At 37.4% G+C, this 20,457-nt stretch overlaps 1 protein-coding gene across 1 annotated transcript in view; it reads right to left on the bottom strand.

The window, feature by feature from the left end:
- Positions 1 to 20,457, bottom strand: part of hspa12b (heat shock protein 12B) — a 29,973-nt gene that overhangs the window by 4,523 nt on the left and 4,993 nt on the right. Inside the window, exons 4-13 of the mRNA XM_030162214.1 lie at positions 19,149 to 19,273; positions 18,468 to 18,654; positions 16,984 to 17,088; positions 16,214 to 16,330; positions 11,211 to 11,388; positions 6,481 to 6,567; positions 2,131 to 2,235; positions 1,793 to 2,051; positions 1,588 to 1,691; positions 151 to 341 (exon numbers count right to left, since the gene is read on the bottom strand). Of these exons, the coding sequence (XP_030018074.1) occupies positions 151 to 341; positions 1,588 to 1,691; positions 1,793 to 2,051; positions 2,131 to 2,235; positions 6,481 to 6,567; positions 11,211 to 11,388; positions 16,214 to 16,330; positions 16,984 to 17,088; positions 18,468 to 18,654; positions 19,149 to 19,273 (1,458 nt within the window). The remainder of the gene's footprint in view (positions 1 to 150; positions 342 to 1,587; positions 1,692 to 1,792; positions 2,052 to 2,130; positions 2,236 to 6,480; positions 6,568 to 11,210; positions 11,389 to 16,213; positions 16,331 to 16,983; positions 17,089 to 18,467; positions 18,655 to 19,148; positions 19,274 to 20,457) is intronic.

The raw sequence follows: 20,457 nt of genomic DNA, 5'->3' as shown, positions 1-20,457 counted from the left end.
AGATCTAGAGTCACTTTATGACCCATTTATGTATGAAACACAGCATGCAAAAAATATAAATAGAAGACCCATTGATTATAGTGGAAGCATAATATTACAGCTGCTCCATCAACCGTCAACATACGTTACAGGTGTTCTTTTTTTCCTCACCACTGTGGGATCCAGCCCAAAAAGCACAGCACCCTTCAGTATGGTCAGGCCAACGTCATGGGGTATGATGATACGGCACGTCCGTCCCAAAGCCTTCTGGACCGCTTTCTGCAACATGGGTGACTCGGCAAAACCGCCAACCAGAAAGAGGAAACGCACACCACGTACCTCCGGCTTGGCCATCAGCTCCTCTGTCATTGGAAAAAAAGAGAAAAAAATATGTAAAATAATGTTTAGTCTATGCACTAAAGAGAAAATATTTTGCATGTCCTATCTGTGTTTCATTACCTGGGATTAATGTTTAAGCTACTTTTATTTGCCACCTTTTGTATTTGTGATCCAATGAGTATGACTACATGCTAAAAACTTTTTTTTTTTTTTTGGTTTTGAAGGTGTCACTGAAATATGATGTGCAGAAGAGACAATACTAACTCACATCAAGTCTCTTAAATTTTTTTTTTTTTTAGCATGATAGACTTTTATCTTAATGGATTTGGCCGACTCCCTAAACTGGAGTAGAAACACTTAAACGTGGGAGAACCTGGAATATTTTTATGTGGGATTTAGCTGAATTGCTGAATTCTAGGTCATGATGAAAGCACTGTGGAGGTCCCTTCAGGTAAAGGCATTCTGTGTAGAGTTTAGCGACATCTAGTGGTGATGTTGTATTTTACAACCAGTTAAGGACTACTTTCCTCACCCCTAACATGAAACAAGTGAAAAACCCTGGCTAAAGCCAACATTGTTCATTCAGGGCTACTGTAGAAACATGGTGGTGCAACATGGTGTGGTAGAAATTGACCCACTCCATATGTTGATTTAAAACACTTATTTTCAGGTGATTGTACATTAGTGAAATAATGTAAAAGTTGTGATCTGCAAGGTTAATAGTTTTAACAGTTGAGTACTCACATAGTTAAAGCCTGATAATTTCAGTGATACCCAACAAAAATTCCATTATTACCTTTCAGTATAGTGTAATTCAGGTAATCTCAGAGGACACAATACCTCTGTATCTACTTTCTGCTTGCTTTTTTTTTTAAGCTGTAATCTAATCTGTGATGCATATTTTTGGCAGGTTAAAAACAAGTTAAATACGTGAGTGAATACTGTAATTACTGATCATTTATCTGATTCTGTCAAACGTGACCTGAATAGGATTCTACTGCTTTATGTCTTGGGCCATAACAGCACAAAACAACATCATCTTTATAGTCGGTCTTTTGATTTGAGGACAGAAATGTAGAAGGAGAGTTGTGTATCCAGTTCTAGTATGTTTTTCACTCTGGTTTTGGCTCCTACAATTTTAAACGGGTACATCATCTAAAAAATAATTGCATGTAGGATAAATATTTGCATGTATCTATATCTACACTTTATTTCCCACCACAGTGTGTGTATGCTCTGTTGTACAAACATCTGTGTGTCTTCTCTCACCAATGTGTTTGACGATATTGGTGATGGTGGGTTGGAAGAGTTCGTTCATGGCCTCCTGTGTGAGTCGCAGCATCCCCTGGGACGACCACTTCACTATGTTCATACTGAGACACAGAACAGAGACGGACTGTTACAGAAACACAAAACTAACTCAATGTGGTCAAACAGCTCTCTTTCACACACACCTCCTTCAGCATACACTCACTTGCTCCTCCTCAGCGCCGCCTCCACACTCTGCCCTTTGTGTCTCTTGTAAAAGTCAATGAAAGAGAAGGGCAGTGAGATGTTGAGGGCGTTGGCCCTCCCAGGAGCCGCCGTCCGTTTCCTTGCCTCGAATGCGATGGTGAGGTCCACCCAGGCTGCTGGACGCTTGGCTTTGAAAGTCTGGATGAAGTCCTCGCCAAAGATCTGACATAGCATGGCTTCGAAGGCTAGATCTACTCCAACAGCCCCGTATGGACCACCTGAGAGAGAAACAGCTTTAGAAAGAGCTAGAAAAGTTTCGTGGAAATGCCTGTCGGAGCAGAATTGAAGGTTTCGTACCTGATGCCTTGTAGAGCTCCTTCAGGGTCCCTTGTGGCTGCTCGATTTGATGGACGGTCAGATCAACTGTTCCCCCTCCACAGTCTGCAACTATGTACCTGTCGCCTGCAGCAGGAAAACACACTTCAATGACATAAAGACATTTACAGTGTTCATACTTTCTACTGGAGCTCATTTCCAGGTCATTTTCAGTGTTGATCTAACTGGTATCACGCCAAAGAAATTTTATGTTTGAATGACCTTTAATCGAGTCATTAAAAAAGTGTTACCCAAACCACTATCTTTTCCTAAACCAATTCTAATTTGTTTTGATTCCTAAACAAAGCCTCTAAAAGTCATTCCCCTCTTCTCAGTTCTCCGTCATCACCTCAACCCCCCACCATCTTAACCCCTCCCTCACCACAAATAAACATGAAGGAGACAAGGAGAAGACACAAGGTATTGAATAGAATGACATCCTTACATCAGAGACATCGTTTCAAAGAAATGTGACATGAAATATCTGCATCATCTGTGTCGTGTAGTCACAGTTACTTCACAACATGGTATAACATGTCAGTGCACAGATGTACAGGGTGGGGAAGCAAAATTTATAATATTTTGAGGCAGGGATTGAAAGACAGTGTATGACCAATTAGTTTATTGAAAGTCATGAGAATTTATTTGCTACAAGAAAATTGACATCATAGAAAATGTTTTTATTCTACGTGTCCTCCTTCTTTCTCAATAACTGCCTTCACACGCCTCCTGAAACTTGCGCAAGTGTTCCTCAAATATTCAGGTGACAACTTCTCCCATTCTTCTTTAATAGTATCTTCCAGACTTTCTGGTAATAGTTTTGCTCATAGTCATTCTCTTCTTTCCATTATAAACAGTCTTTATGGACACTCCAACTATTTTTGAAATCTCCTTTGGTGTGACGAGTGCATTCAGCAAATCACACACTCTTTGACGTTTGCTTTCCTGATTACTCATATGGGCAAAAGTTTCTGAAAAGGTATGGATAATAGTGTTAGGTATGATTATGACATCAATATATGTTTGGTTTCAAAACAATTGACGTAGTGCCTGCTGAGAAAAAACAACTAAATGTTCATTGTAAATTTTGCTTCCCCACCCTGTAAGTATGCCATCTCTATTTTTTTTATCTATTCATGACATGTATTGTGCATTTCATCATTTTAAATAACTAATATGACTTTAGATTGAGGAAAACTAAAGTCTGATCACTGACGACAAGACTTCTGCAGTTACAGTTGTGTATAGTTTTGGTTGGGACAAGAACCCCTGCCTCCTCTATGACTCTCCTGTGTAGGATCTGTTCACCCATGACGACTTGTTTTACCTGTTGAATTATTCCAAACACTGCCTCACCTGATCTCTAAAGCTTTTCTAGAGTATTTAAGACAGCTCCACTGTATTTTTTTGAGAAAGCTGAAAAATAATCCCTAATACATATCTTGTATCCCCTTTGACTTTGATTATCCAACATGCAGTATGATCACTTATTAGAGGAATGTGCATGCATTTGCTGTTTTTTCCAGTCTTAAAGGTTTCCTGGAAGAAATGCCTGAGGACTAACTTGCTCCAATACCACTGGACATGACAGACAAATGCTAATGCAAATACCCCCGCCCAGTTGCACAACACTTTGGCCCTCCTGCTCACTGATACCCTACCAAACCAGGGATTAATTTTGAGTCTTAACTTTCAATATTTTCAAAAACTTTTCATAAATTAGTCAAAAAAAAAAAAAAAACTGAGAGAAAGGCACGCATAAAGAACATGTGAGTGAAATTTGAAAACAATCAGGTGAATAGTGTCAGAGAAATCGGTTGGACAAAAATCTTGGATGGACAAAATTCCTGGTTAATCATACTATTTATTTTTGCTATATTGCACCATTACTTTATATACAATAAACAGGGACCCCACTTATTTCATGTTGCATTATTTTCAGTTTGATCAATGTAAGCCAGCTCAGGAGGTGCACATGAACAGTTTGATACTTTGCTTTACACAAAATCCTGTAGAAGATAAGAATATTTTCTCCTGTCTATGTTTTGTTATTGTTCTTTTGGGTGCACCATGAAAGTCACACATGTATCCTCAGCAGCAGAGGCACTGTGATGATGTTACCAACTGAAGGCTTGTAGTTTTAGAGTTTATGAAGCAGAAATAAAACTCCTTTCCCTGAGAGTAAATGTCAGTGTCCAATATGTTTATGTTCCTTTCCTTCCTCACTGAGAAGAACATGTAGAACATTGGATGCAGGCATTCATTATTATTGCCTAATAGCTATCTCAACAAACAGACATTTATGGGGGGGGTATTTCTGTCTAGTACTTTTATTTCCAACCAATTGAGAATTCTCAACAACAATTTCTACTATATTTTACTTTTTCTCTCATTTTTCATGTGGTTTCCAGGAGCATATTCCACTCTTTTCACTTTAGGGCAAATGAGCAAATCTGTTTCACATACAGTACGGTAAAATAAGAACATGACGTTTCTTCTGAATTTGTAAGAAGACTCTGTGGATGATAATCTGGAACAAGTCCTCATTTTTGTGGAATGTGAGAGTGTCATGTTTCCAATGTCTGTGAGTGTGTTTCCTCTGAAAGTTGGGCTCTCAAACTCTCAAATATAAACAACCTCCAGCCATCTGTGATTGCCGACTCCCTCTCTGCATGTGTGCTTGCGTGTGTGTTTATGATACATGACGCGATAAGGGCTGCTTTTGGCGTAGCTGCTCTGAGTTTTAACTGACCCCACCCTGAACACCAGAGTACAAGGTGAATGAAAAGAAGGGGAAAAAATACAAGATGCAGATGGAAGGTGGTGGAATAAATTAATGGGTGAAAAAGAGAAGTGTAGGGAAGGTGGTGGAATAAATTAATGGGTGAAAAAGAGAAGTGTAGGGAAGGATGGGAGAAATAAATGTGAAAGATGATGGTGAAACAGCTTGGACTCCTTGGGTTTATTTACAGTGAGGAGGTAGAGAATCCCATGGGTTGGGTCCTTCCTGTGTGGACAGGAAAGGGATCGAAAAGGGTCGAAGGGGGCACGTGGCTCTGCAGATTGGAGTCATGGCTCAACAAAAAGAAAAGACTGCGCATAAATCAAAAGGACTTGTGCTAGATTTGTCCCAGGTTAGCATTTTATCACCTCAGCTGTGAAAGAGCCATGTGGTGGTGAAGAACTAGTGAAGTTCAAAGAGTCTGGTTCCTTATCATTTGCAGTATCTGGGTGGCTGAGAGGTTAAGAGCCATCCATTTCCTGTCATTTGTCAAATAAAGGTAAATATGCCAAGGACGGTAAAGAAAGAAGAGTGAATGTTCATGGATTGAAGCCAGCTGCTATTAAACATGTCAAAGTTTTCATTTTTTGGTGGAGGGGAGCAAACACCTCGATATCGAGAGAACAAAGTTGTAATATTTTAAGAGCAACATTTTGACAGCTGTCAGAATCACCAGCAGCTGCAGTTTGAATGTGATATAGTTTTTTTATATTGATTCACTACGTTATTTGATGCCACAAGATTTGTGACCGCCAGCAGGTTCGAATTTAGCCATGCTCAATTTACCGTCCACAAACACATCAACCGAGTAATTCTCTGAATGGGAATGAAAATAGGTATTAGAAGGAAATATATCTGTTACAGAGGGCTCGTTACTTAATAGTGGTGTCAAAACGACTGCATTTCTACAAGGGTAAATTTTACCCAGTGGAGCATCATAGGTATAAAATAACAAATGAAAAAAAAAAAAAAAACCATTCGCATTTCATTTTGAACTGCAGCCTATATCAAGTTTTTCTTCCTGATTATTAAATGATTAATAAAGTTATTTTCAGTTCTTCATTGCTCATGTGTTTGGGTTTTTAAGGTAAAGCCATGTGACACATATGAGAGTACATATGATTACAGCCTTTCACATTGAGTCCCTTACCCACTCAATAAAATCTGTGAGTGTTTGGTGATCAGGGCATATGGTGGAGAATGGGGCTGGCCAAAAGTCTTTGTACTTTATACATGAACTGTTGGCTGTTTGTGGCTACTATTACTGACAGCTATTCTATTCTAGGCCAAGATAAAATCCACTGCAAAATGCAAACTAAAGTAAGCGAAAGAATATGGAATAAACCAGTAAAAAGGACACGGTGAAAGTAGTTAAAGGAGGAGGGTCCACTCAGGAAGGAAAACTAGTAATCTGAGGCAGTATACATGAATAAGTAGGTGTTTCTGCTTCTCATAGTCGGCGTGCTGGGGTTAAAGGTCAAAATCATCAATATTTCAGACATGTGGGGTCCGCCTGTCTGTCTCAAACACAAATGCACAGACAGTCTCACCGGTTTGCAGCTCGGACCACAGCTCTCCAGTCCCACTTTCCACCAGGAAGGTCCTGCTGTGACGGGATCGCCGTAACTGCTCGCGCGCTGCAACACACACACATGAAGCCCATTAAAAAACTACCCACATACAGATACACATATTTCACATTTTATACATTTTACATAGAAATGTGAGTCTATTTGAGATTTTAGATGGATTGAGGAAACAATACTCTTCTTCATTAGCACTGAAGTTATTAAAATCAGCTCTGTATTTGCGCATTTGTGCTTTGTCTTTATTTTGTAAAAAAAAAAATTCTACACCGCCCCGATTAAAAAGACTTTACCTGGTTAAACAGGATATAATATAGAAAGGGACTTTCACGAGACAAAAAATGATGAAAGGCCTAGATATGACTTTTCTTGAAATTGTTTTGTGCACTGAGCATTGTCAGATTGTTAATTACATGTATATCATAGTCATATGTACAGTAATATGCAAAAATCTGGGCATCCTGTGACATTTCCCATACACAAAATAAAGGTTTGTGGCAAAATTAAGGAAAACTAAAACAAACACTGTACAAATGTGGGCAGGTTGTAAAAGGTGGTAGACTTTTGTACATGCCATAATTATGTATTTCTTCTGTTTTTTTGTTCAAATTATGAAGTACAAATAACTATGCATTAATGTTGCTGGTAAAAAAAAAAAAATTCTGTATCTTACAGTGTTTGCATCTTTTCAATTAAAAAAAAATCACCAAATTATGTTATTTTTCAAGGGGTGCCCACTGTATATCAGTGACATATGTATATTCAGTTATAAAACCAAATGACCAAAAAACAGTCGATGATCAAACAAACTCATGTTATGACTCAAGACTTTATTGTGAAGAGAATCATGCAATACAATGGAAACATGATATTTTTGTAGACTAGACATGATGCATGGTTAATTTAATCTATTTATGGTTTTATGCAGCAGTTCTGGCATTAAGAAAATAAATTAACTTTTATTAATAACATATTGCGGCTAATACTGAGTTGAATTGAACCAGTATCAAGTTAAAACAATGGTTTGCATAATATTCCAACAGAAGAGCAAGATTATTTCCTTTAATTTTAAGAGAGTGAGAACATTTTAAATAAGTCTGTCTTACATATATGTTTTTGTTGCTTTTAATTTTTAATTTTTATGTTTTTAGTATTTTTTTTCAGTGGCTAGACCTTCATTCTAGTTGTAAAAAAATACAGCCAAGCATAATTTATTCCAATGATAGATTTTTTTTTAATTTTTTGGGGGGGGATCAGTACAAGACAATAAGGCTATATCTGGCCTCAGTCTATTTCGGCTGTTAAGTAAATTTTGTTTTACTGACAAGATATTCTAGCTACTTCCTTTTTTTTCTGCAGAAATGTTCATCCCTTTAAGAGTATTTACTTCAGTCCAAAACTTTCTTCTCATTTATTCTTTATACATCTTATGAAGACTTCTTCATGGGTGTAGAATGGATATATGTGGATTGTGCAAGCAATAGCTTCTGTCTGGCATCTAAAATATTGCACTGTTTTTAATTTATGTAACATAGTGTGAGTCTTAAACAGGTTTCATAACCAGTGAGGTTATGACATCGACACAGCCTATAAGATGATATCCTTCAGTCCAAGTAAAACAAGAAAAGCATACAAAAATGAGAGACTTAATGTTTTTCTATGACAGGAGCAATTTGTTGGAAACTTTCTTTTCATTCTGGGCATGTAAAGGGCCTGACTGGCAGGTTAGGACGATGGATGGAGGCCAATGAAAACACGAGGCTCAAACACAGCCGACAGGAATACAATATACCTGACAGCCTGTTTGACAGAGCAGATACATGCGTGTATGTCGATGCACGTAATGAGACATAATGGCTTTATGATGAACCGCAATCACAGTTTAAACACTTATATGTGTTTTTATGAAACTTTTGTGAAAACTGTTACTTTTCATAAAAAATATCTCTTTGACTGCAGCTGTAAATCTAAAGGAAAAGTGTGTGTGTGAGAGTTTGCCAGTCTTAAGTTATTGGTTTGACAGTTGGGAGGGAAGTGTTTGTGTATGTTAGGTAAAAGTGGTTTTTATCAAGTTACCTCAAAGCCCTTGAGCACAGAGCACTGAAAGAAAGAAAGAAAGAAAGAAAACAGGTAGAAATAATAGAGAAAGAAAGATAAAGGAAGACAGAATAAGAAAGAAAAGAGAAAGTAAAGAAGAAAGGAGTTACCAAAGAAAAGCAAAGTCTGGTTGTTTTACAGCTGTAGTCGACACAGTGGGAAATGAAAGAGTGTAACTGTGTGTCTTTGCATGTGTGTAGTGTGTGTGTAGGTACATTGTAAATGAAGCTGAACAAAGACCAACACAATCATACTGAGTGTGATTTCATCTGTGTGTGTGTGTGTGTGTGTGTTGTGGGTCTTTATGGGGGTGATGAACGGAATGCGAGTCTGGAAACCATTTACATGAAACAGCAGAAAAGAAATGTACATGTGTGTCCGTATAAGTGTGTGTGTCTTAATGACTCCTGCTGCTATCTTTGGAGAAGAAATGAGCTGAGACAAAACCTAAAGATAGTAAAAACCACGACGGTGATGCCAAATGTGTGTACGTCTGCGATAGTGTGTGTCTTTGCAAAGAGAGAATGATTGCGCAGAAAAAAAATAAAAGGTACAGAAAGAAAGATGGAGGGAAAACAAAGACAAATGAAAGTGAATGGAGGAGAGGGAGAATGACAGGCCAGGAGGGGGTGAGATCATAGTCTAGCTGCACCTTGTTCCAATTACAATATCCTGTGTTTAGTGTGTGTGTGAGTTGTGTGTGTAAATGTTCTTTGTGTGTGTCACTGATGCATATGTATAAGTGGGCCCGTGCAGGGGTTTCTGAACAGTGTGTACGCTCACTAAGTTATGCATCAGCTGAAATCAGCCTTTGTTCGCTCTCTGCTGCTTTAATGGCTTGTTCTTGTTGCAAAGTCTCATTTGTGAGCAGCTTTGATGTTGTGTTGTAACTCAATCGGTAATAGGTGTAAGCTTCAGTTTCGCAAAACTGTTGTTGCAACTATATAATGCCTTTTAAATGCCATGCAAATGCTATATATAGGAGCTAAAAGAAGTATTTCTACTTCAAAAAATATATTAAAAAAATAGCCTTTAAGTATCCTAAGTGTTTAGAATAAAGAGCTCTGATGTGAAGTCAAAGGTGTTGACATATTTTATTGCAGAGATATGAACTACATTTATTCACAGCCACAGGCCAATGTGTTACTGTGAATGAATGTGAACCACAAAAACAACTTTTAGAGTCAAAGAAAGTGACAAAGAGATAAAAGCTAGAAGTACTGTTGTTGTTGTTGTTTTCAGCCCTGGACACAGCTCTAAATTAAAAGAATGGAGTTTGATGCTGAAATGACAGTTCTTTTACTGTAAAGCTTATGAAGGTATAAAGTTATTATGTGATTTGCTAAGTTGCTGTTTGTTGATCCACAGTTCAGACTAAACCGACTTTCAAAATAGCAATGATATTTTTGTTTGACAAAGAAAATTTGATGCTACCATATTTATTTCTCCAGTAGAAGTGCAGCTACTTAACTCCAAGTACTGATTCAACTGACTGTACATTTCAACTGTACTGAAGCTCATGTTATTTTAGCATAATGAAGACTATTAAAACCTAAAGTAAAATTAAAGACATGTATAATGACAAAAATGAACACCAACAGAAAACAAAACATTCTAACACCTTTCCTCTGTGATCCAGTCTCCTGTTTCAAGTTGTTACATCACTTATGTTTTCATTGTTAGCGCTTGTTGTTGTAAGATATATGCTGATGGATGCACTAAGAAACTGTCTTTTCTTTTCTATATGTTATTGTTCCACCCATTATGGATTAAATCAGTCATGATTTTGAGAATCCTCCTTAAGTCTGTATTGAATATGTAAGGTGTAGACAACTGAAAGCTTTACTCTTCCTCCTACCTATGTATGCACTAGTTAATACTTTTATAGCATGTTAGATTTACGTGAGAGTAAAAAAAGTCTGAAACCAGGTAACTGTTTTTATCCACAAAACATAAAAACTTTCCAAACCTGCTTCCATTTCATTTTTGCATCGATACCTTTGTGTTTGCCCTATTGAAACGTCTTCTCTTCCTGAAGTTGCATGATCTATCACACTTTTAGAATCTAAATAATGACTTTTCTTACATGTAATGTAGTTACTCATGGAACATCTTTTGAATCTCAGCAGGATTTTGCAGGATTTTTGCAGGATTTTTGCGGGATTTGAATGCAGGGTCTGGTTTGGCTCTGTGTTTCTTGAGCTTTGTGTGAATCCTGCAGTCTGTTTCAGCTCAACTCTTCTCCCCTTTCACCCTCTTCGGCCTGATCTAGTCTAAAATCATATGTGTGTATGCTCAACCTCTCACATACAAACACACTGCAAAGTCATCTGAGGCAAAACCACAAACTGTATCTGAAGTCAGATCTTCACCCTCAGTGCTCTCTATTTTTTTTTTTCTTCCTCCTTGCTCTGTCTTTCTGTGTCTTGTTTATAACACAGATTTCAAACCCACAATTCCCAAATGAAATCAAACAACAGCATTTCCAGGAACACAGTGTGGTTTCATGCCTATGGTAATGACAGAGCCTGCAACCAGACTAACTGAAACAGACCCTTCCCCCCTGATGGAAATCCGTCATTACTCTGTGTTTTTACCTTGTCTGAAGCTGGAGTCGAAGGGGCGGGACCCGTCCAGATCCAGGCCGTTTGTGAAAGGCTGCAGGCTCAGGTCGATCACTTGGTGTAGGCGGAGCTTACGGCAGTAAATGGATGCAGCCTCCGGTTCCAGAGCGATGAGGAGCTGCTCAGGACAGTCGGGTGACACTAAACCGGCCTGCAAAAACAAAAGATACATTTTACAAACAGCCCCTCATAGTAGGTTCGAAATACTTCTAATACAACCTTTATATACCAATTAGCCACAACATTCTGACCACTGACTGGATATATGGTTATAATATTGATTATTTCATTCCAATGGTACCTTTCACTGGGCTGGATATATCAGGTAGCAAGTGAACATTTAGTCCTGATGCACTGGAAGCAGCAGAATGATCAACATAAGGAACTGAGTGACTTGGACCTGGTCCATATTGTAACGGTGAAGACTGGGTCAGAGCATCCCACTACTGAAGGTCCTGTTGGATGTTCCTGGTCTGCAGTGGTTAGTACTGACCAAAAATGGACTAAGGAAGGACATTCTGAGCCCATTGATCATCTGTGGAAGGTGTTGGATAAATTAATCTTATCCATGGAAGTCCACCTCTCTACTTCCAGGACCTCAAGGATGTTTCTAACGTCTTGGTCCAGATACCACAGCACACCTTCAGAGGTCTGGTGGAGTCTAGGCCTCGGGTTTAGTGGAAAAAGGGAAACCTACACAGTATTAAACAGGTGGTAATAATATTCTACTCCCATAGATGCTCAATTGGTTGAGATCCAGTTGTTCTCAAGATAATTTTGGTAGGTACTAACCACTTGAACAACAAGATCTGGAGATGCTCTGACCCATCATAATTTCTCCCTTGTCAAAGTTGCTCAGATCCCTACTCTTGACGATTTTGCTGTTTCTAACATATCGACTTTGAGGTCTACTTGTTTACTTACTGCCTACTATATCCAACCCACTGACAGGTCCCATAGTAATGAAACAATGACAATCACTTTTTAATGACCACTCTGTCTGTCAGTGGACATTATCTCACATATCTTATATACTATATCCTTCTTTATTAATATTTAGCAAGCCAGTGTTTGGTGTCATTCATTTCAGAGCAACACACCCTATATGACCAGAAAACAGTTTTTCACTTTGAAATACTGCATTAATACACTGGACTAAAAACCACGCTCTTCTGCTATACTCTATGTCTCACCATGGGAGCTTGCAAATGTAATGACATGAAAAGATGTCAGGTTATCTGTAATTATATTTAGTTCTTTCATTTGGACTTAAAGGATAGAGCTCCAGAAGGAAGGCGCATATTTCACCTTGACTGCAGCTCCTGTTGCTTTTATCAAACCCACGTCATGCAACAGTTCACTTGAATGTGTGATGATACTGTTCAGGGTTAACATGCCCTTTAATAAATTATTACATGGCTAAGTTTTCTGGAATTAGAGGTATGATTTAAAAGGGAGTTTCTTAAAGTCCTTCACACTAAATTCATATTTTGACTGGACTAAACTGCCAACAATGTGGTCAAGGCTTAAAAATGAATACGATAAATTATGGTCATTATTTTGTATAATTAGAAAACATATTTTTGTGACGTTACGGAATTTATTCAAGATTCAAAGATTCAAAGCGTTTATTGTCATGTGTACAGGAAAGAAATAGGTTTAAATAAAAGTCTTACTTTGTCGTCCACACTGAATGCCACAAGAGTTTTAAGGTAAGTATAAAAGTGTAAGTCTAAAAAAATTAGAATCATTTTTTATTCTAATTTTATATATCTATATATGTAATATATTAATAATTTATATATTGCTTTGTCTGTTGGAGAGTCTGGTTTAAAGGACTTACTGTATATCTTACAAATTGAGAAATTGAGTAAATTTCACGACATTTAGACAGCCAAGACTCAAAATTAAATCCAATTATTTTCTGTTTTTGAAGGAAAGAATCAGTCAACACATTCTTTACTCAAGCGATGTGCAGATACTTATTTGAAAAAAATGACTCTGGTAAAAGAAGAAGCACTGATTCCTTCCTGCTTTCAAAGTAAAAAGTTGTTAGATGAGGTAAATTTTCTACCAGCTTTATCCGCAAAAAGTCACTGAATATCATATCACATTAATTTAACGATACTATTAAACTATTAAACCAGTCTTACATCATGCAAAATGAAAAAAAAAAAATTGAAAACAAGTAACATAACTTTGTTGCAATGTATAAATCAGTTTTCAATGTTGCTCAGTATTTTGTCTTTTATTTTATTTCTGTCCTATGGCAAAAAAAAAAAAAAAAAGAATTTTGTTTCTGTTAACTTAGATTGAAATCATTCGCCCAATTGGGACTGTGTGACGTGATATGAAATTAAAACAATTTCCAATTTCCATTGCATTTAACAAGCCTGTTTTGAAGACGCACATACAGAAACTGCAGATAGAAGTAACTGCAGTGTTATAATGCAGGGAGTAACAATAAAAACTTGTCAGAACAATAAACACTTATAGGTAAAGTACAGATGCTTGAAAACTTTGCTGAAGTACAATGAGGATGCATATGTATGTGATCTTTTCACAGGTTGGATCAAATGATCGATAAGAAAAAACTAAGAAACAGTAAAAGAGCAGAACATCATGCACACAGTATAAACATGCGGAGGAATAGAAACAGGGTGAAAGGTGGAGGGGGGAGACAAACTGACACAAGTTCATGTCTGACACACTGTGCGGAGTTTTGTGTCTGAGCGTTAAAGTTGTGTTTTAAACAGTGTGTGTCGGTCTACGTGCGTGCGCAGGGCGGGGGTCTGGACTCCACTTCCTGTGTTTGTACGCCGGTCTCCTTCATTGTTCACTCCTCATGACATCACCAGCAGCAGGAAGTGCACACGCCCCACTGGCCTTAAGCAAGGAGCGCGTGTTCATATCAGCACGCATGTGAAAGTGTGTATGTGCACACGGATGAACGAATGTCATCATGGGTGAATAAATGGCAGATGGTAGATAATGTGTGTGTGGATGAAAATAAGAAACAGAGAAAGAGGGAGAAAGTGGAGAGTGTGACACTAAAGGTTATAGGTTTTATGTTTCTCAAACTTTCCCCTGGATTGGACTGTACATGTATATGCACATGAAATCACACACATTCTCACTGATGTGTATTGTGATTGGACCCCCTACATTCCTGTCCATGTTCGCACACTTCCTACAAGTCATTGTAATACACACAGTACATCAAGGAGGGGTAAGTGTTATGGTGAGTAGATATACTGGGAAAAAAAGAGGCAAAAGTCCAGCGTTATGATCTGTGTGTGTGTTTCTGTGTGTGCACTAAGTGATCTTCCATGGGAACATTAATCAGACGGCCTTTATCTCATGGCTTATTCACTGCCTTTGTTTCCACAGGCCTGTTGTTCTTCCTCAAACATACAAACCCTCACACACTCTGAAAATGTGTGCGTATCTAAAGACTGTCTGCTACACTGGTTGCATAAGTCAACGATATTAAATTATGTGAGGATGGTAGTGGCTGAGGTTAGAAAGAGTTGATAGATTTATCCAGATTAGTAAGTAACTAAACACATTTACCCAAGTAATGTACTTGAATTTGATTATTAGATACCTGTACTTCAGTTGAGCTGGAATAAGGGTGAATGTTTGTTATTTATTTTATTTAACCAGGAAAGACTTAAATTATTCAAGGTCTCTTTTACAAGACCATCCTGGCCAGCAGCATAATTAACCAGGTTGCAACCAGAGATGTACATAAAACATCTACAAACTGATGTCTCCTCCTCCATTGGCATTTAAAATCCCTTTAAAAGTGTTCAATGATATCAGCTCCATCAGTTTCAGTCCATTTTGGGAGGAATTTACACAATTAAAGGCCTTTTTTCCCAGTTCAAAACAGTGTCAGGATTGTCATTTTTCTTCCGTTACCTGCTTTGAAAGTATCTTCAATACCATGACACACTTCCTCATGAGCACATGTTCCACCAAAACAACATCTCTAGCAACACTACTTTGCAGAAGCACGGTCATATCCTGCATCCTGCACTCAGTTACCAAAGAACTAGTGAAGTAACCCAGAGAACTTTCATTCCTCTTTCAGAACGATAGTGGATGGTGCCAGACCTATCTATAATACTGACACAGAACTATTGGATTCTGGAGATAGATGTGGTTATGCTTTTAAAATGTTAAAGATTAAACAGTGTTTTCCAACGTTTTTGTTTCCTAATATATTTCAGAGTTCACATGTTTATTTGATCTTAAAACCTCCATCAAATAGATATTTTTCACTATTTTTAAACCTGTCACTTGTTTTTATTTCAGTGAATGTTTAAATCATCCGATACTTTACTAATTTTATTTCATTTCCCACCAATCATATGATGAGTTCTAAGATTTATGTGATATTCCAGAGTAAAAAACAGGGTATGAACTAGTCCAAACTGCAAATGTGGCCTAAAACGGAAAGAATTTAGTTGGAAGTTGAAGGCAGAAGTAATAGCCAACTGTGACAATAAATCTAATCCTCTTTGTTGGAGAGGATGTGGGCAAACGGAGGATTTGTCTCATAGAATTTGGGATTGTTCTGAGTTTCACAATTTTTTGGGACAAGATTAAAAGGGAAACCAAAGAAATTCTGGATTGTGTCACACCATTTGCACCAGAACAGATGATTTTAACTAATATGTTACCAGGTTTTGAGGTGATATATTCATAAAAGAAATAAAGTTATTGGAGATTTACTGATATTGAGTGTGTTTTAATAAATATTCCAAAAAAAATGGAGTTCGAAGTGTCTACGAAAGTTACAAGATGCTCAACTGCTAACATGATGAGACAAAGGTATCAAGCACTTTTAAGAAGAATGCACAAGAATTTTTCATGCAGGTCTTTTACTTGCACAGTTGGCACTTTTACCAAAGTAAAGGATCTGAATATCTCCTCCTCCACTGTATCTGGATCATTTTGTGATTTCATACCAGATATGCGGCTTCTCTCATGAATTGTTTGGCAGGTTGTCTCCACACAGCAGGGACAGTGATCACCCATCTGATCTCCTCTCCTTCCAGAACAGATGATGACTGGTCCTTCACCTCCTGCAGCACATAAACAAACAAAATCAGGTCTGGAAAAACCCACTGATGGACTTCATGAACAGAAATTTTACCCGTTGTTGGGTGTTGTAAACTATCTCATAACGACCTCTCACTAAAGAAGATTAACTACTGCAAAGCAACCTGAGGGATAAAAGTAGTTTGGTTGAAAACTAAGAAAAAAGTAAACTTCTGTGTAAAAACAGATCACTTGGTCAGTGTACATGTGAAATGAAATTCTAGCAAAACATATGCGGTGGCAAAAATTTGATACACTTTGAAGTATGTCATGTATTAAGGCTAAGGTGGTTCTGTTCCTCCAGTGAGCAGAGGCAGCTTAGAATAAAAAAATAAAGAATAAGGGGTTGGAACTGGACTAAAGGATCAATTACAATGGAAAAACTATCACAAAATAAAAATTAAACTCATTCCCTTACTTTGATGGTCTAAAAATTTGCAATTTTTAGTTTAAGCAATTAACTACACAAAAATATCAAAAGAGTAAGTGCTCAAATCACACAAAAAATCCATCAATGCAAAATGAAATTGAATTATTAAGTACTTTACTATTCCTAGTGTTAATTTTAAGTAACATCTACACCTTAGTTTTTAGAGTAAATGTGTTTCCTTGCGTTCATGAGGCTAGTTTCCTGCACCTTTAGAGCGTGTTCCCTGAAGAATCGCAGGGCGTGAGCGAACACCTCGATAGCCCTAACCCTCCGACCGTTCACCGCCTCCAGCTCCGTCTCCATGGTGAGATCCTGCAGTGAGTATCAGCCACACATCAGCTACAAGAAGTAATACTTGGATACGTTATTGACTTTGTTGCAGCTGTTAAGTTTAACTCATAGACTAAAAATAAGCACAAAGTGAAATACATCTATATACATGCAATATTTTGCTTAATCTGTGTAAAAAAAAATGCAATATATTCCAGTTGAATAGACTGTTATATGCAAGATTATTTTGTGACCAGGCCAAGTAACGTCTTTAAAATTTCTCAATATATGAATTAAGCACAAAACTGTTGAAATAATATAATAATAATAAAAGACAGTGCAGACTGTGAAGAAGCATAGGATCATAGTTGTCACATACAGGGGTTGGACAAAATAATGGAAACACCTTCACCTCAAGATGATAATGCCCCAATCCATACAGCTAGAATTGTTAAAGAATGGCATGAGGAACATTCTAATGAAGTTGAGCATCTCGTATGGCCGGCACAGTCCCCAGACCTCAACATTATTGAGCATTTATGGTCAGTTTTAGAGATTCAAGTAAGACGTCAATTTCCACCGCCATCTTCTCTAAAAGAGTTGGAGGGTATTCTAACTGAAGAATGGCTTAAAATTCCTTTGGAAACAATTCACAAGTTGTATGAATCAATACCTCGGAGAATTGAGGCTGTAATTGCCGCAAAAGGCGGACCTAAACCATATTAAATTATATTTTGTTGATTTTTTAAGGTGTTTCCATTATTTTGTCCAACCCCTGTAGTTGTCACCACTATTACCGAAGATAATGTATCTTGCTCAGGCAAAAGTCATGTTTTTTTTTGTCTTTTTTTTTCTTGTCATGTTTACAGATGAGGTAAGGTATTTATTTATCCAATTCCTTCAGAAAGGCGAAAATGAAATTTCAATAATTAATGTAAATTATTCAGCCCCAGGTTATGCATATGCAGAGGAAAATGGATGGATGCCCAGTTTAATTTAGATTAATTATTGAAAAATGGGACTATGTAATTATGTAAATTATGTAATTAAGTAATGTCATTTCATTCCAATGAAAGCAAAAAATGTTTAATATTAACATTATTAAAGGGATGTGACACCACTGACAGGCGACCAAATGAAATCATTACATTGAATTAGACCACTATTAGATACATTTAATATGACACAGGCCTTTTTGTTTTTGCTATTTTAAGGCAGGAATCTTACATACTGTAGACTTATATCTCACAAAAAATGTGGGAAAAAAATTGGTGCTGAACCCTTTTCATACTGGATATATTACATACAGTCTTCTAATCCTTCTGCATCTAGTTTTCCTCATTTCTCTGCTGTTCACATCTGGCATTAACATGTGTCTGATGATCTGATCAGAGGCGGACATCTGTAAGTACATCTCTTACACTTGTACTGTGGATCTTCATCTTGAACTTATCGAAGTAGAGCCAGTGCCGGGCCTCCTCTGGGTCCAGGTCGTGATAGAAATCCCGGGCGGCAAAACCAAAACTGTGGAACCTTAAATCTGGAGTCAGCAGGAGACATGTTGGGCTCTTCTGATTGGCCACTCCGGGATCTCCACCCTCCCACCGCCTGCATGGATTGGAGGAAAAAGGTCTCAGTGAAGGAGGGTTATAAAGACATACAGGGGTTGGACAAAATAATGGAAACACCTTCACCTCAAGATAATAATGCCCCAATCCATACAGCTAGAATTGTTAAAGAATGGCATGAGGAACATTCTAATGAAGTTGAGCATCTCGTATGGCCGGCACAGTCCCCAGACCTCAACATTATTGAGCATTTATGGTCAGTTTTAGAGATTCAAGTAAGACGTCAATTTCCACCGCCATCTTCTCTAAAAGAGTTGGAGGGTATTCTAACTGAAGAATGGCTTAAAATTCCTCTGGAAACAATTCACAAGTTGTATGAATCAATATCTCGGAGAATTGAGGCTGTAAATGCCGCAAAAGGCGGACCTACACCATATTAAATTATATTTTGTTGATTTTTTAAGGTGTTTCCATTATTTTGTCCAACCCCTGTACAATAGAATGTAATGAAAAGGAACAGATAAAGTCTAATACTTCATCATGTGTATGGCTTCTGAGTCTTGTGTAAAACTGAAAGCGTAGCCACTGGAGGTCGTCCCAAAGTCTATCGCCACGACAACGGAGAATGGACACGCCATCCTGGGTCTGACCTCCACCCTCTGAGAATAAAACAAGACAGAGAGGCAGAGATCTGTGAGTAGCAGCGTTGGAGAGCTACTATGATACAATATGGCCATGGCTTCAGTAACATGTTATGTAAATTACATGTTTTTTTATTGCTAATGTCCTGTTTTAACACAAAGAAAATGACATCACATATTACCCCACACATTTTTAGTTTTATTTTGTAGCTCATTTGCATTTTTATACAAAACATTTTCATGACATTAAAAATATAAACCTATTTGCAACAACTGTTGTCTCTTAACACATTAGACTTACTTCTGAGGTACTGAAATTGAGTATAAATTCAAAATATTGCTGGAAGGTGTCTGAAAATTGAAATGTAGAAATTAATTGGATAATTATCAACATGGACAAATGTTGTTTTTTTTTTTATCATGATCACATTTTTTGCCTTACATGAAATTCAACAATGAATTCAGAGAGATCAGTATGGGGTAAGGAAGCAGTCAAAATATTCATGTGCATAAGACAGATATGTGTGCAGATATGTGAGCCTATAGTTGTGCAAAAATAAATATAATTGTGCAAAAAATAAATATTTCTAAACTCTTGAATGAGTTCAGTCGTACATAAAATGTAGTGCATGTATTTTATCTGTCAGAATAGGAATGAAAAAGTTTTGACATCAAGAATTACAAGCATGAAATGCAACTTTATGATTGCACTTTATCCATCATGAATACAAATTCACCAATGTGACTCTACTGTCAAATATACGCCACCACTTCACAGGCATTATTGATTGAGCAGAAGATACGTACATCAATTCCACAGACTGCGCATGAGTTCAGGTTCCTTTTCTGTGGCAAAATCAAGGCAAGATTGGGCAGGATCACTGTACAAGATGGCTGTCAGGTCAAATCAAACCATTTGTACATTGTTCTATCCATGGAGAAGGAACCTGAACGCATACACTATCTGTGGAATCGATGTATCCTCTGCTCAATAAATAATCTCTTTGAAGTGGTGACGTATTTTTGACGGCAGAGTCACATTGGTGAATTTGTATTCGTGATGAAGAAAGCGCAATCATAAAGTTGCATTTTGTGTTTGTAATTCTTGTTGTCAAAACGTATTCATTCGTATTCTGATGGAAAGTGTGCAAATATTTATTTTTTGCACAACTATACACTAACATGCATGCATTTCTATCTTT

This window comes from Sphaeramia orbicularis, chromosome 18 (assembly GCF_902148855.1).
Source record: "Sphaeramia orbicularis chromosome 18, fSphaOr1.1, whole genome shotgun sequence".
Classification (NCBI taxonomy): Eukaryota; Metazoa; Chordata; class Actinopteri; order Kurtiformes; family Apogonidae; genus Sphaeramia; species Sphaeramia orbicularis.
Note: the sequence above shows the minus strand (reverse complement) of the source record. Positions and strands in the feature narration are given on the sequence as shown.